Source organism: Notothenia coriiceps, unplaced genomic scaffold, assembly GCF_000735185.1.
Source record: "Notothenia coriiceps isolate Sejong01 unplaced genomic scaffold, NC01 NC01_scaffold00011606, whole genome shotgun sequence".
NCBI classification, from domain to species: Eukaryota; Metazoa; Chordata; class Actinopteri; order Perciformes; family Nototheniidae; genus Notothenia; species Notothenia coriiceps.
The window spans coordinates 26,067-43,101 of record NW_011344307.1 but is presented as its reverse complement, the minus strand read 5'-3'; the positions used below and the strand labels follow the sequence as shown (position 1 = coordinate 43,101).

General features: G+C 40.9%; 1 protein-coding gene across 1 annotated transcript in view; it reads right to left on the bottom strand.

Annotated features, from left to right (window-relative positions):
* The window catches only part of LOC104946865 (low density lipoprotein receptor-related protein 4), a gene marked incomplete at its 5' end in the record, with an annotated part of 65,795 nt that overhangs the window by 29,633 nt on the left and 19,127 nt on the right, over positions 1-17,035 (bottom strand). Inside the window, 8 exons of the mRNA XM_010772763.1 lie at positions 95-229; positions 692-817; positions 1,496-1,621; positions 1,877-1,996; positions 5,413-5,541; positions 7,163-7,279; positions 7,370-7,483; positions 13,777-13,893. Coding sequence (XP_010771065.1) covers positions 95-229; positions 692-817; positions 1,496-1,621; positions 1,877-1,996; positions 5,413-5,541; positions 7,163-7,279; positions 7,370-7,483; positions 13,777-13,893 — 984 coding nt within the window. The remainder of the gene's footprint in view (positions 1-94; positions 230-691; positions 818-1,495; positions 1,622-1,876; positions 1,997-5,412; positions 5,542-7,162; positions 7,280-7,369; positions 7,484-13,776; positions 13,894-17,035) is intronic.

The following is a 17,035-nucleotide window of genomic DNA, read 5'->3' as shown; positions in this document are numbered from 1 at the left end:
ACACACACACACACACACACACACACACACACACACACACACACACACACACACACACACACACACACACACACACACACACACACACACGTACCCTGGCAGGCTCTGCCGTCGTCCATCAGTCGGTATCCGGTGTGACAGGTGCACTGGACCAGGCCTCTGACCATCTGACACTTCTGGGAGCAGCCTCCGTTATTCTGGTTACAGTTGCCCTCGCTGGAACGTGGACCTGCACGCCGCACAGGAACATAAACACAGCATGCTGATTCAGTAAAAATACAACCACACACTGTAAAAAGTGTGACTCATCTGGTGTTGAACCTAGAAATATTTGAGGCCTATAAGCAGCAACGCCTGAGGAGTGTGATCAGCCTCTTGCAGGTTTATTGGGGCATTAGGCCTAAATCTCACCTTAACTAAATACTTTATGTATTCATATTTATGAAAAAACACTTATCTAACAGCAAGGTAAACCATTGAACATATCATATACTGTAACATAAGGGTTTTTCAAAGGGTCTAAAATGATTTTTCCTAGTTGACCCCTAGTGTTTATCCAAACTCGGGTAGTATTATCATCTATTATACTGTATGTGATAGACTGACTACGGACCTCATAAAACTCCACTTGAAACGACAAAAATATACCATTAAAAAATCATATTCAGATAATCATATTCAATCTACTCACGGCAATCATGGTGCGGGTGTTCGTCAGTCCCGTCTCCGCAGTCGTTGACCTCGTTACACACCTTCCTCTGACCGATGCAGCGTCCATTACCACACTGGAACTGATCAGGAGCACATGGAGGACTCTCTGTGGGGAGAAAAGATAATATATCCTGTGAGACAACAAACTCTCCTACTCTTTATTTTTGAGCTATTTTGCTTTGTTTTGGGTCGTCAAAGCTCCAAATTATATCACCGTCATTGAGTGTTCATTCTGCGCAGTGATACGGTTGGTGTAGTTTAATTGAAAAACATAGTTCCTACATAAAAAAAAGAAGCTATCATCAAGCTCTTTTGACTATTTTACGTAACCATGTAATCATTTCTGAAAATAGACACAGCTGTTGAGTTCTTCATACGGCTGTCATCTAGTTTCATCATATCAGACAGAAGAGAGAACATGCCATGGCTGATATGCTCAGCCACTCACACCAAAAACTGGAGGTGAGTCATATGCATGTTTTAGGGGGTGTGAATTGTCCACTTTGTACCTTTTCCATCTTTTTCTCTTTCCTGTTCATTGATCATTCATATCTCAACATTAAGGCCAGGTTCTACAGTTGGTCCAGAGATTGATAAAGCAGCAGAATAATTGCCAAACTGATCAGTCTATTGGTTGAAAGCCACTGTGTTTCTCAACAGTATGCAAAATAAATAAAAGTGAGTTTGTGTGTAGAGGAGGGCTGTTCTGAGCTGTTGTCATGACAACGTTTGAAGCTGGTGTTATATTTAGCTCCTGAAAACAAGACCACGAGCACAGTCTTACCCGTCTTCTCACAGCCCTCTTCATCACTGCGGTCGGAGCAGTCAGGCTCGCCATCACATCGCCATGACAACCGGACGCAGCGTCCAGTTCCACAGCGGAACTGGTCGGCCGTGCACATGGACGTGGCTGCAGGAAACACACACACACACACACACACACACACACACACACACACACACACACACACACACACACACACACACACACACACACACACACACACACACACACACACACTTTCTTAGATAAGGTGATTTGATAAAGTGCCTTGTTTTTTCAGAACCAGCATGAAAACCGGGATAAAATGCATAACCATCTAGCATTTGTATCTTATGCAGAGCACACACTCGCTCAGTCAGTGTGATGAAAGCAGCTACTCACTGCAGTTCTTCTCGTCTGATTGGTCGTCACAGTCGTATTCGCCGTCACACCTCCAGCCAGCGTTGATGCACATCCCACTGCTGCACATGAATTCCACTGATCTGCAGGGCTGGTGGGAAGCTACACACACAGGATTATATTATTAACATGAAAAACAAAACAGACAACACAACTATACCTGAAGCATCTTTTTAGAATAAAAAATCTCTACTTGGAGTTCGTTATTCTGTCAGAAATACAAAAAATACTAAAAGTTTCAGCATCGAGGAGAAAACATCAGGTTGCTTTTAAAAAAACAATATCAAAACTTTAAAAAACTTAAATGTACATTTTTCTGTAAAATGTAAGTTAAAGGTGGGGTAGGTAATTTTGGAGAAACCAGCTCGAGTGCGCTAGAATTTGAAAATACACAGCCGGAAAAAAACTGGAAACACACATGGTTTTATACCAGTGATCTAGCTTTCCCTTTAAACATGACTCGGTCCTGTTTATTTAGGCTGCCTTGTGATCATCTCTGACTACAGATCAGAGCTGTCCCACCTTTTAAATGTCCCACCACATCTCAACATGTGATCGGATCAAAGAGAAGCTCAAACTGGCAGCAGCAGACGAGGCTGGAGGTGGACGAGAAGATTAAAGCTGAATCAAACATAAGTATCTTAAATCCCTGTGTGTGTGTGTGTGTGTGTGTGTGTCGTCTTCTGCGTGTCCTCCTGATGGCATGAGTCGGCTCCCATCAAAGCCACAGTGGGCGGGAGATAAGGGAGGAACAAAAATGACAAACTAGGGGAATGCAGGGGGAGGAAAGGCAAGAAAAGAAGGGATTTTGTCGAGCTCCAAGCATCACCGTGAAGGCTTATCAGCTGGGCGAGAGAAGACAGAGATGATCAAAACAGCAGGTGGCTCTCCCACAGAGAGAGAGACGGAGAGAGAAACGTATAGGTCACAAGAACCAGCATGGGATGCCAACAAGCACGCTGGCGCCAACACACACTCGGATGATTCATCCTTCTCCCTCTCCCTTACACACTTACGGTTCTCTTTCATCTTCTCAGCTACGCACCCGAAAGCAGTATCGGTGTTGGTAAGCGGTAACGAGGCATGACTTTTTTGAGTGTTTGTGGATGTGTGTGTGTATGAGTGAGGGAGAAGGAAAGAGAGGAAGAGAGAAAGAGAGGAAGAGGGAGGCTTCTTCTCTAACAAAGCGCCCTTCATGTGTCTGGAGAGCCGATGCCAAGGAATGCTGTCTGAGGATGGGCCGTTTTAGGCCTCTGAGGAATGCCCCCTCTGTGTGTGTGTGTGTGTGTGTGTGTGTGTGTGTGTGTGTGTGTGTGTGTGTGTGTGTGTGCGTGCGTGCGTGCGTGCGTGCGTGCGTGCGTGCGTGCGTGTGCCCACACACTTCTGTGGGTTTCTGAAAGCTAAGATGTATTCAGACTTTTTTTTAAAGTTTAATGAAATGGAATTCATTGCGATTTTGATCAGAAACTGAATGCCGACATTCTGCTGGTCATAGAAAACGTAAGATACATTATTAAGAGTATGTTTAAAAATTTCAGGAAATGAAGAGTCAGGGTGACATGAGGTCATTCTAGTGTCAGTACATCAGACAGGATGTAGATTGAATAATAAAACGTGTTGGTTTCTAAGCCAAAAGTATACATATAGCTCTTGTGCTGCTTTGATTCCACTGCACACCTTTCATTATTGTTTTCACTTTTTTAAGCTTTGCTGCCAGCTCAACTTTCCAAAAATATATATTAAAAGATTTCAGAAGCGAGGCGGAAATTCAAAAACCTGGATGTGGGAGGAGACGGGGGAGAAACGGAGAGCAGCTCAGTCAGCTAACATGACCAAAATGTGTTAGGAAGAACCTTGAAGCTGCACTTATCGCACTGCAGATAAACACATCAAAGGGGGGAAACCGCTGTGTTTGAGAGTGTGTGTGAGAGTGAGAGAGATGTGGAGGATGGTTATAGAAAATGAGCGAATGAAACAAACATGTGAGAAATTAGAGAGGAGAGAATGAGGAGGGAGATGCTGAGAGATTTGTCAGCAGCAGGCAGCGTCTCCGGGGTGGGGAGAGCGAAACACGATAGTCTGTGTTAATCAGGACCATGGCTTCACACTGTGTGTGCGTGTGTGTGTGTGTCATACAGTGACAAAAAAAGATCTAACAGACAGAATGTCTTCCAGCTCTCACAGATGCTGTGGAGCGGCGCCCCCCAAAAAGCAGCTGTTGATGAGCTCAACCTGACGTCAACTGACTGTGAAATCGTGAAATTGACACTAATTGTTATGATGATTTCTGCATGTATTACTGTCTAATGTCCAATGCTAATGACTTAAATGGCAAAAAAAGTTCAAAATGAAATGCTTAACCCTGAAACCCTTTAATTGTTCTGCTTTGTAAAGACTGTGTGGGTGTCGTGTTACCACAATTGAAGCTGATCCAGCTTGTTGCTGTTTTATTTCAAGTCTTTGGGTTTTTGGACTGCTTCCTGGACAAAACAAGTCGCTTGGCAGTGTCATTCAGCTCACAGAAGTAATTTCCATATTTTTCTGACATATTACAGATTAAGCAATTAATCGGTTGTTCCAAAACTCAAACAGTGTGCCCCCTTTGGAAGTGATTCAGCTGGTGCATCCACTCAAAAATGACAAATAAATGCCTGTCTAGATAAGCCTATAATGTTCATTTAAACTCCAGCTGAACTAGTAGGGCAAGCTGCATGACACGAGGATGATTCGCTGTGTTGGTACACATGTGCAGCAGTGCCATGGGGGGACATGAAGGGGAGAGAGTGATGCAGAGGTGAAGAAGGATTGAAGGGAGGAAGGATGGCTGCCACAGGGAGGAGAAACTCTCATCTAATGGCATAACAGAGGACTGATGTTCCACAGCAGCGCCATGTTCTCCTCCTGCACAAGACGCTGTTTAGTGAAGAGCGATGCCGTAGATCGTGCAGAGTATCAGTGAGCAAGGAAATATCAGCAGCTCACTGTGAGCTCAACGGCAGGAAAGGCTGGTTCACTCCAAAACGTGTTTCATGTTTCTTTTTGGAGATATGTTGGAGTTTGCATCTTAGATATTCAAGTGAAATCATTTTGAAAACATTTCCTTCTGCCAAAAGAAAGTTTACTAAAAGTAAGGCAGCATTAGTTTAGCTGAGGAGAACTATTATGGCAAAAATAAATTAGGAATAGGATTTTTTTTTTTCAGGAATAAGAATAGCTGACGAAAGAGAGTTTATGAACATTCTGAATAAAAATAATGAATAGAAGTTTACTTAAATGTAATGACCTTTTTTTGACTAAAACTATGAAGGATAAAAAAGACTCAAATCTGACAATGTAATTTTGTATAAAAAGTAAGACTTTACAAGTTAAAAAAAAAAAAAAAAGCTAATACTAATATATCTGCTAGTGGATTATTGTCTAAAGGGGAAGATTCTCTGTGAGGCTGGAGTTTAACCAACACCTAGAGTCAATGTCAGGTCTTCCTAAGTGTGTTTGTGTGTGAGTAATGGAGAGCTTACAGCAGTCCGACTCGTCTGACCAGTCTCCGCAGTCGTCGTCTCCGTCACAGTGGTAGATGTCTAGGATACAGCGGCCATATGCACACTGGAACTCCTCCACGCTGCAGGTGGCTGCCATCACATCTGAGGCTGCACACACACACACACACACACACACACACACACACACACACACACACACACACACACACACACACACACACACACACACACACGTTAAACAGATGCCGGAAAAGATGGTGCAGCAGCTGGCTGCCTCAGGCTCTCTGAAGCTTCCTCTGCAGAGTCTGTCAGAAACTATACATGAAATAAAGGAGAGACTGCGCTCTCTATTAACACTGTGAACACATGCTCTGCAGTAAAGCAGTTACTGTTGGATCAGACAACAAACTCAATAACAACCGTTTAGATGTGGAAATGTGTTCATTAAGAATTATTTAATTTAATTTTTCTAACCGTTATGGATAATAAGATGAATCACTACCACAGTATGTGTGATCGCTTTTCTTTTCCTGCTTCATGTTTGATTCAATCACTCTCTAATGAGTCCAGGAAAACAAATCTACAATGCCAACTGGGATTCTTTTACTTAGGTTTGGGAAATTGGGCTTCTCTCATTTGCTGGAATTAAAAGCCAGCTAAACACACTGATTGATGGGCTTCCCAGGAGCCACAGCTTTTAGTGGATTAAAGTCTACATTAAAGTGGATATACATAATAATAATAATGGGTTTCATTTATAACGCACTTCATATTTGAGTTAAAATCCAGAAGAGCTACAAGCAGTGAGCATGGGGCAATATAAAACAGTACACAACACGGCAGAATTGAATAAAAAGCAGTAAAAACAAACAATAAAAACTCTTTATGTAGCTGAAAATGGCTCCCTAAAGAAACACTATTTGTTTGGTAATCAAAACCGAGTAGTGCTGCCTGTTACCAATCATTTTTGGGGAAGACATTGAGCACCTGCCATAAGCCATTGTTTAGGCTCATATTGTCTCTGACAGCATAGACATTAGATATTTAAACATCTTTAAATCAGCTCACAGGAAGGCTAAGTTTGAGCTACTACCTTAAAATGTATCCGGCCTGTAGGGCATTTAAAATATATATGTTTTCAGAGGTAAAACTGTTTGTCTCTGTGTGGTGAAGGCCCAAACCTTGTTTCACAACTCAAACTACATAATACCATGTGTAGTTGATTCAACCTGAGGAGCATTAGCTCTGGTTTCTTCCTGTCAGGGTTCAAAGTAAATGTTTCGATTTCCTTTTTACTTGTCTGGTTTGGCAAGTGGGTCACAAATCTACTAACCCACCGTATATTTATTTGCTCTTAAACTAATTGTTTCATTTATAAGTGGCAACAATGACTAAACCTAATTGTCATGTTTATTCTTTATTTAAATAAACAAATCCAAGTTTCACCCATATCCTAATATGCCATCCAACTAAAATCCCATTTCTATCATTTAAAGTCTGCACTATGTGTTTAATCACTGCCGTTTTTTAAAGTGTCAGATTGGTATTAGAGATGAGAAGCAAGTGAGACGTTTCAGGTTTTAAATACTTCCATCGTCAGTTCCAGAGAAAATTGTATGTTTACTTTTTATTTGCCACCCTAGACTGCAATATGTACTAACCCCAAGGGACATTTTGCCTGCTCTTTAAAAGCAGGCAATCAGTATCGTTTAGCCTTGTCATTTTTAAACATACAAAATTATATACACACACTGGCAGAGTAACTTACGACAGTTTTCTTCATCTGATCCGTCCTTACAGTCCGTGTCTCCGTCACAGTACCAGTGCTCCGCGATGCAGCTGCCATCTGTGCAGCGGAACTCCTTATCCGAACATTTACGCATGTCTTTTATTAGGGAAGAAACAAGTGTTTAATTTATAAGTTAGACTGAATGAATATGTGCTTGCATGACAGTTTTCACGTGTTTATACACACCACACTGTTCGTCACTATTGTCCCCGCAATCGTTGTCGCCATCACAGTGCCACAGGCTGCGAATACAGTAGCCATTTTGGCATTGAAACTCGTCTTCCTCACACTCTCTGGGAGCTGCAGGGAGAAAACAAAGGATAGAGAGGTTTCAGAGGACATGTTATGAGGTGACAACAAAAGCAAAGAGCAGATACTGGACAAGAATGTGATAAGAGGAAGTAGTCCCTGGGCAGTGCTGACATTATATCTCCAGCTGCAATGATACAAGGGAAACAGTGGCATTTTATATCAGCCACAGAGCTGGGGAGCAGCAACTGAGATTTTTCTTTTGTAAACTCTGTGAACCCTCTCGAGGTCGCAGGTCTAGAGCTCAAAGACCCACAGACTGAATATCCTGTGTTTGATGCTGTCTTCATGGTCACTGACTCAATCCAAGATGTGTAACAAATACACAATAAATCACACTCAGCGGTTAGTTTACAGTTATGTTGGGTCAAATGGATGACAAGATTCCATGAAAAGAGAATTGATATTTCCATAGAAGTATCTCAAACTACAACTAAGACATTATATAGTCCTAATCTCCATTGTCCATCTGCAAAGGGTATACCAAACATGAAGTTTACCCAATTTGAGCTCAATACACTGCATTTAATTCCATCATTGCTACTGTGGATCTCACAAAATTGCTGTTTTCCCATCGGTCAGAAAACATTCAACTGTTAAAAGTGTCAGAAGTCTTCAACGGCATAGCTTTTTGGATGGTTAAACAGCATCTACCAAGACATTTAAGATGGCTGAACTGTTGCATGAAGATGCATCTGTCAATTTCTGTATCTTTTCAAATAATCGGATGCGCACTTTTCAAAGACTTTACAAGAAACATTTGGAGATAGGAAAGTGGGCAGGGTTTTAACTTCTTTCTCAGGCCCTCATTTGAGTTGTCCGAAAGATTCTTCTCCCTCTTACCGAGCAATCAGCCTACTGTGACACTATGAAAGGCTTCTTAGAAGGACCGTTACAAATGTAAACCATTTGACCTACTGTATATTTGAAATGATCTGGTCTCATACCTCAATGACTTTGCACCTGATCTTTAAGGGTTGCTATTAGGAAGTTAATATGTCAGCTATAAACTCTTTGGCACTGCAGAAAGGTCTAAACTTTTCTGTCATTTTCAAGAATTGGATGCAAAAAGAAGCTAAGCAAATCCCCAGTTCCTTTCGATTTTAAACCAGCTTCATTCAGGACAGGTGTAATCGACCGAAGCTGAGCTGCAGCAGCTTGTTTTATGTCCTAATTAAATATATATGCTGCCTTCTGTACGTTAGCAAATGTTGTCTCACTCAAAAGGTAACCTTGAGTCTGAAGAAAAAAAGACAAATGTTCCATTTGACACCCGTGACAGTGCAGTTAGACAGAACTCGCTCCCTCAAGTGAACTCCTCGCACTGTGACATTGACAGTTCCAAACCCTTTCATTTTTCCAAACAACTCCTCCAACTTGCCTCTTTAATCACACCATTGATTCAAAGACTGTATGGATTTTCAGAAAACCGCCTTATACTGTTACCAATGCAATCGATGGCAAAGCCCAGCCATGCTCGCCCGAGGGCAGAGTAAACAGGTTCGTCAAGGAGAGCCAATGATGGATGGCCCCTGGCAGGAGGTAATCTATAATTTATCAGTGGCGTGTGTGAGTGCCGGACAGCTGAGACAAACAGAGAGAGATAAGGAGTGACAGAAATAGAAGGGGGCCCACAGAATAGATAGGCAGGTGAAGAAGAAGATGAAGCTTTGCTTTATTTCACTGAGATCTTTCATCTCCTCTCAGGTGGGTTTCATCACAGCACGAGTCAAAGCTGCTTGAGACAAACTCCACTCTGAGACAAGACATGAGGCCCATGTGTGTTTGTGTGTGTTGCGGAATATTCTCCATGTCCATGAACTTAGTTATCTAGTTTATATGATAAGATATCAAGGTGGCTTAATTCTGTTTCCATTATATCTCATACAATTACAAATGTATTGTTTTTTAAATCTATATTATTATTTTTTTTAAATATCTTTCTGTGTATATTTTTCCCTTTTGTTTGTCAAAATTTGTATTATTTATTTTCTTTCATATTGTCTTTCGATGTATTGACTTTGTAAGGCTAAATGAAACTGAAATTAATAAATTTAAGGAAAAAAATAATAGTTTTCATTACAATATATTAATAAAATGTAAGAACAAAAATATATCTTCAATGGTAAATGTAATCTTAAACATTTCTTTAAGCTAATATTTAAAACTTAGACGTTGTTGAGCTCGACTGATAATGGATTTTTATTTATTATTTAAAATTGATTTTTATATTAGATATTTATTTATTCACATACATTTATAAGGATATATCACTATTTAAAAGGATCCCTTACATTTGGTGATTAAATAGTTGTGACCAGGCTATGTACGGCACAAGCAAAGTAAGTCATTTCTAGTAACTAATCCATCACCATAGAGATATATGATTTATGTTTGATAATCAAATATCGTCCAATATATCAGCCAGCACCCGGACCATCCATCACTCTACCTTTGACAGCTAAACCTCAGCTGACCTCACCCACATCGACCTCCCCTCAGCCCGAACATGCTCTCCTCCCCCAAAAACAGAAAAGGATTTAAAAAACCACAAAAAGCCCATCGGCAGGGCCAAATGAAAATGTAATTATATGTGCATTATCGACAAATGCACTCATTTACTCTATTATTCAACTTATAAGAAAATAATTGATTTTCTCCCTCTCTCTGTTCCTCCCATGCTCCATGTTCCCTCCCATCAGCGAGGTAAACAGAGGGAGGTCGGAGGTCAACAAGCCTCGAAGACGCTCATCATTCACACTGCAGCCAAACGTCAAAGGGCAAAGGGCGCTGGGAGTCATTACCAGGCTCTCTCCATGTGCTGAAATTGTTTTTTTCTTTCTGTGAAATGTACTTTCAAACTTTCAGAATCTCATGTTCAAACACGGAGACTGAGACACACCTCAGTCTCCGTGTTTGTCTGAAAATCTTGACAACTAATTCAGTTCCAGCCGAGCGTGGAGGATTGTCTCCCCGTCTCTAAATAATGAAATGAAACCACGGCATCGCGTTGAGAAGCTGAAAATATTGGAAGGTGAAAGACAGACTAGGGTGAGCATAAAAGAAGCATGAAATAATAAGTAGTTTGGGGAACGGGGCAAATGTACTGGGCATGAAGATGAAAAATTCATAGCTGACTCGAAGCAGACAGACACCCCCCCATCAGGAAGTGATACAGTGTCTGGCTGCTGATACAGCATGTGGGTCAACAAAGGAGGAGGAGAACTCGATAGATGATGGACGTAACGGAGAAATCATTCAGAAGAGAAAAAGCTTACCTGTACCTGCTGTACACTCAAACTGCATGAGGTCTAATACACAAGTGACTGTGGAAATCTATCAATTTCAAGAACGAGGCGATTATTTAAGTGCTAGCTCTAATTGCGGGATCCACCATTTTTATTAAGCAAGTCAATTTCCCCCTCGCTTCGAACACAAAGCATATCTTGTTTTGCCATTAGTGCTCTTTTCATTAAAAACAATAGCAAAAACTGAGTTTGGCAACATCATGAAGTAGCGTGGGATCATGGGAGTTGTAAGTCGCTTTGGATAAAAGCGTCAGCTAAATGTAATGTCATGTAACGTTGTCTTCATTATCGTTGCTGTTATTGCAGTCAGCTTCTCGTGTTAATATCCTGGAGCAAGATTATTCACAGAGGTCTACTCTTCTCCAAAATAAACTTGTTGATTCAAATTGGTAAAGACATTGAATAAAGCAGTTTTAAGTCAAACAATCACAGTTTTTCAGATGTTGCTTGCCACACACAGGATGTTGAAGTCTGCTCTGCCGCCTTCTAAAACGTCCAATCAATAAAATCCTTCATCCAATAAAAACATATACCGTAGTTAAAAACAACCAAAATCTCAAAAGCATATCTAAAACTGTGGCTTAGAACTGGATAATAGTTCATTTATGACAGGTTTGGCAGAAAACCACACAAATTATGCAGGCTCAAATGGGAATAAAAACATTATCTTAATTGAAATTATGTATTTCCCTTGCGTTATTGTAAGTACACTACTTGACAAAATACACCGTATGACATAGGTCTTGTCATTTCTTTACATTTTAATGTGTAAAAGTTCTAATACCAAACCATTTATACAGATGCCTCTATTAATACTAAAAAGCAGTTTCTTAGTCCAACACTTTGGTCCACAGTGAAATATTATTACCAATACTTAATGGTGTTTGGTTTAAATATTCAAAAACCCCAAGAACACATTTAGATGACACCTGCTGAACACTATCTCAAAAACAAATTACTTAACTTGTCTCAACAGGCTAAATGCTTACTCATCAAAGCTGACCAAACACACACTTATTGCTTATAGCTAACATCTGTACCCATTATGTACAAGTGGTAAAATTAGTGGGTAATAAATAAAAACTGCACAAAGGGTCCAGCAATTAACGTACGGGTATAAGATAGGCACATTTTTCAGTCTGAACAGACACCTATATACTGTAATGCGAACACAACAACGGTTAAGGTCCTTGTTTAATTTTTGCATCTGTGAGTTGAGACAGTGCGGTCCATCTGGCCTGCAGATATCAACGGGCTTCAGTCTCCTGAGCTAACCAAACACAAAAAGCTTTCTTTTTCAGCTCGCTGGCTTCCTCATCCGGTGCCCTCAGGCAAGTCCCTGGGTTATGGGCTTATGTTGTTGGTTGTGTTGCCTTTTTACTAAGATCTAATATTTGTGAGGGGGCTTATTTGCAGCATAATCCTCTTCATTGTTTATTCATTCATAGATCAAAGACTGGAGATGTTTCTTAGAAGTCTAACTGTTTAACCATGTGCTCGACTTAATGGGATAGAGGAATCATATCTGCTGATTTCCTAGCTACCTCACAGTCATGTCAAGGAAGTTCCCCCTGCCTCTGGTACACAATGGTAAGCTAGGCTAAACATCCCTCCCCTCATCTAACTCTCAGCACATTTCAGTGTATCCGAGTTAAGATATGTTGTTCACCACACTAGCTCCCTCTTCTGCACTTGTGACTAGCCCATTAGGCTAAAAATATAGCTAAGCTATTATGAGCTAAATAAAGAAATTGTATTAATCAACAATTCCAACAAATTATCGATGTCAAAATGTTGCAATGAGTTAAACAACATGTTGGTGGTTCACAATCCTTAAAACTATTTTTTTTTATATAACTGGGAAGTGTTGAGGTAAAAATAAGTCTGTATTGGTCTTTAGATAGAAGTTGGTCACTGAACGGACACTGGGTGACTCTTTGAGCCATGTGTTGTCTCCATCAGGAACACGTCACTCCCTGTAACTATTCCTGTCCCTGCACAGAGAGTTAAGTGTGATTAGACTGAATCACAAAAGACACCGACAGTGTGATGGAACAACTGCCGTGCAGCGTTCATCCGCACGGATCAGATGGCACACACGGAGCCATTCTGAGTCAATCCAACACTGACACATTTTTACACCAAGGCGCCTCGTATTGACACAATGCATTCCCTAACCTCGCAATACATACCTAAACTCTTGGCATTGCACTTGTATAAAGTTGGGGGATACAAATAACAAATACACATAAACTAATGCTCGACATGCAGTGCTTCTAAATACTTTTTCCATGACTAAGACGTGAGGATGAGAAGGCAACTTCTACGTCATTGAAGAAGTGAGAGAAAGACAAAACACAAACTTTAAATGGACCTTACAAAGATAGAAATACAGGAGCACACACACACCAGGAGGCGATAGACAAATATGACAGTAGAAATAGACGCTCTCCTCCCTTCTCCCTCTGCGGGACACATTCTGCCTGGAAAGCAGCTGAGGGGTATTTTGGATAGAACGCACGGTCATGCACACACACAGATATATTCACAAATGACAAGAAAAATAGGATAAACTGAGGTCACAGAGTGTCATGTGTGGCGACCATGGGAGTGCTAACCTCCTGTGTGTGTGTGTGTGTGTGTGTGTGTGTGTGTGTGTGTGTGTGTGTGTGTGTGTGTGTGTGTGTGTGTGTGTGTGTGTGTGTGTGTGACATCCAGGCAACTCTTTTCAGAATCAAAACAAACTCCTCTTTGCACATGGCTGCCGCAAGCATCTGTCAACTTCAATAACTCATCCCCTCCTGAGTGGAGAGAGAGTGTGTGTGTGTGTGTGTGTGTGTGTGTGTGTGTGTGTGTGTGTGTGTGTGTGTGTGTGTGTGTGTGTGTGTGTGTGTGTGTGTGTGTGACAGCAAATACCAGTGTGCCTGTATTTGTTTGCATGTTTGTGCTGACAAGAGAGACAGGAAGTGTACTTACGACAGTCCTGCTCGTCGGAGTCGTCCTCGCAGTCGTTGTCCCCGTCACACACCCAGGAGCGGCGGATACATTTACCGTTGTCGCAGTGGAAGTCCAGCGGCGAGCAGGTGGGAAGCACTGCAAACAAACAAGGCGAGACAAAAGCTCTGTCAGCACAAACAAACCAAACAAACAGTGCCAGGCTGAAAGGATAAGGGAGTTTGCTGTGGTTTTCAGGAGGTACACGACTATCCGATTTAGGTGCTTTTCTATCAGAATTGTACTTTTTTGTCACTTTTCCTTTGCTTTATTCTTTTATATCGTATTTCCATGCAAGCTGCATCATTGTATTGTAGGATACACCATGTCAGTATATATGACTCCATATTGAAGGCCTGAATGACGTTCAAATGAGAGATGCAATATGCAACATCATGACAGAGTTTCTGACGTTTAGCCTCTGGAAGTTACTCTTTATTTCAGGGCTAGGATATGAGTCAAAATACAAGGAAATCTTCATTAATATCTCAGCCCCCCTAGAAAGATTGTAGAGTTTTGATACATTTTCTTTGCACGTCATTAGCATGAGCAGTATAATTATATATAAATAATGTTTTTATCTTGATGCAAAACTACAAGCAGACGCACAAAAACATTTAGAAAATAATACTGTCTAAAATTGGTAAAATTATCTTACCGAAAAAAACTGTAATAAAATAAGATTATGGATATGAGCTGCTGTTTTACATCATCCGATCAATATGGTAAATGCTTTAGGATCCAATACCCAGCCTTACCATCAACAATAACATACCTATTAGTTCAAATTGAGCCATTTGGCCGAACCTGGTTTCATCAAACCTTCTCTCTTTTACCCAATACACTACATATTATAAGTGTGTGTATGTGAACTGGGTCTCTGGGTAGTTGGGATGGGCATTTCTCACATTATTGACCACACCATAAAACAATGAATCATACAATTAATCTGCTGATTCTTTGCTGCAAAAAAACAACAATAAATCACAGTGTTTTGATAATCAGAGGGGACGTCAATCCAACACAGTGATGAAGCGTTGCCCGATCTCTCACTCATCACTCCTGCAGTAAAGGTCAGACACAGTTTAAATGCAGGAGGTTTAACTCTCTGTCTGGTCTCAGCTCATCCACAGGCTGATCTGGACCAACGCTCCTCTCTCTCACCTTCTTAGCCCGAGACCCAGAACTCAACTCAGAGCATTCCTCCTTAACTTCATATCCGCTCTAAGTGCAGCTACTCGCTATCTAAGCACAGCCCAAATGACTGGCCCTTTGTCATCTGCAGGCAAAGTTAATTTAATTACAGGCCAGAGAGGGATGGAGGGAGGAGGAGGAGGAGGAGAGAAGGGGAAAGGAGGCGAGGGAACAGCAGCTACGCACAGTGGACTCTCACTCGCTTGTCAATACCACATATGAAATATTGACCGAGCAACGCAGACTTTATGAAAAATGAATGACGTCACGCAGCGAGTTAAGCAGCGAGGCAGACAGGCGGACAAGCCGGGGCTCAGTGAGTGAATTAAGTGAGTGTGTGTGAGTGTGTGTCGGGGTGTGGCTCTGCTCTCCAGGGGAAGCAAAAGCCCCACTGACCCACATACCCCTGCATGGATATTACATTATTCAGAGTGAAACACAAAGACAGAGAAAGAGAGGTAATCAAACAGAGCTCTTTCTCTCGTCCGCCTCACCTTCCGATGAACTTCTGTGGTTAGGCAAAATATGCAACGTGAAACGCATTTCTGCAAGCAATTATCTGAATCTTACAATCAGTTTCTTTACGTCTCTCCCTACAGGCAGTCATTGGTTTCACTTCTGTTCAGCAGGATGGGAAAATCCACTTATTCCAGATGAATGAAATGAGACTTGAGATAAGTCATTCTCCATTACAGAACAACCATTTCAACCTTTACACTTTTTGTGAAAATTGTTTTGTCATTTTGTAATAGCTTTCCTATGATCTTTCCTTCATGTTTCTATAACATACAGTAGCTCATTACAATTCCCTTTGTCTAGCAGACAATCCATTTTACATGTTGTAGCATATTTATGAAAAATGGCTGCTGCTCTCAAAACATAACTCTTATACAGTATACTCTCTCAATGAATCATAAAGCTGATAAAAGGTTTAGAGGATTTAGCAAAGTATTTGTTTTTCTAAGAGTTTACACATAGATTATTAGAATAATAATAACCATGTAGTATAACTTTGAACTAAGTTGATCAAAAAAATCATTCAGTTTCCTGATTTAATAATGAGTTGGTAGACAGGAATGGGAGACATGTTTGACAGTTGATCATTGAACATAAAAAATCAAATATGATATCTGTTTTTAGTTTTTCAAATGTAAGACATTTTTTACTTACTTTAATTAGCTTAAAGGTGGGGCAGGTAATTTTGGAGAAACCAGCTCGAGTGCGCACACACGAACGCGCACATGACCAATGAGGGCACGAGATAAGTTTGTGCACAGATGGAAGGCTGACAGGCAGGTAGGCCATCCAGTTATTTTAGCCGGGCCGGCTAAAATGATTGGTCATGCTTTTACAGCGCAACGGCTTCCACAGATACATTTTTGTATGGATTTTTTGTCAAAGCACTTAAGATATTCATTGCTATTGGGATGTTAAAAGCATTACATGGAATATAACTAAAAGTGCCGAGCCGGTTTCTCAAACTTACCTACCCCACCTTTAAGTCAACTAAATTAATCTACATGTCAAACAAAATGGACAATTTAAATATGTCAACATGGGCCCAGGGAAATAAAAATGGTATTGGAACAGTATTCCAAAACTATTGATTTGCTTGGAATGGTCAATTTAATCACAATTAGTTCCAAATTGTGAAGCCATACTCCTCAAGGCCATTAGTCCCTCTCAATTAACACAATTGTTCTTCAAAGGCAAAGTGCAGAGTTCAATATTTGCCAGGAATGCTGCAATAAGTGGCAACTGCAGTAACATTCACAGTGATCTGATAAGTTGAGTCCTGACGCCAACACACTTCCTACAAACCTCTCTTTGTCAAACTGAAGCATTTTAATGTTTTTTGGATGAATCTCCGACTGGGCGTCCAACAAGAAAAGAAAAATGCTTCTTTTTAACATTTCAATAAATAATTCAGCTTATCAGAAGAGGAACGGAGCGTGGTTTTGACAGGCAGGCAGGCAGGCAGGCAGGCAGGCAGGCAGGCAGGCAGGCAGGCAGGCGCACACACACACACACACACACACACACACAA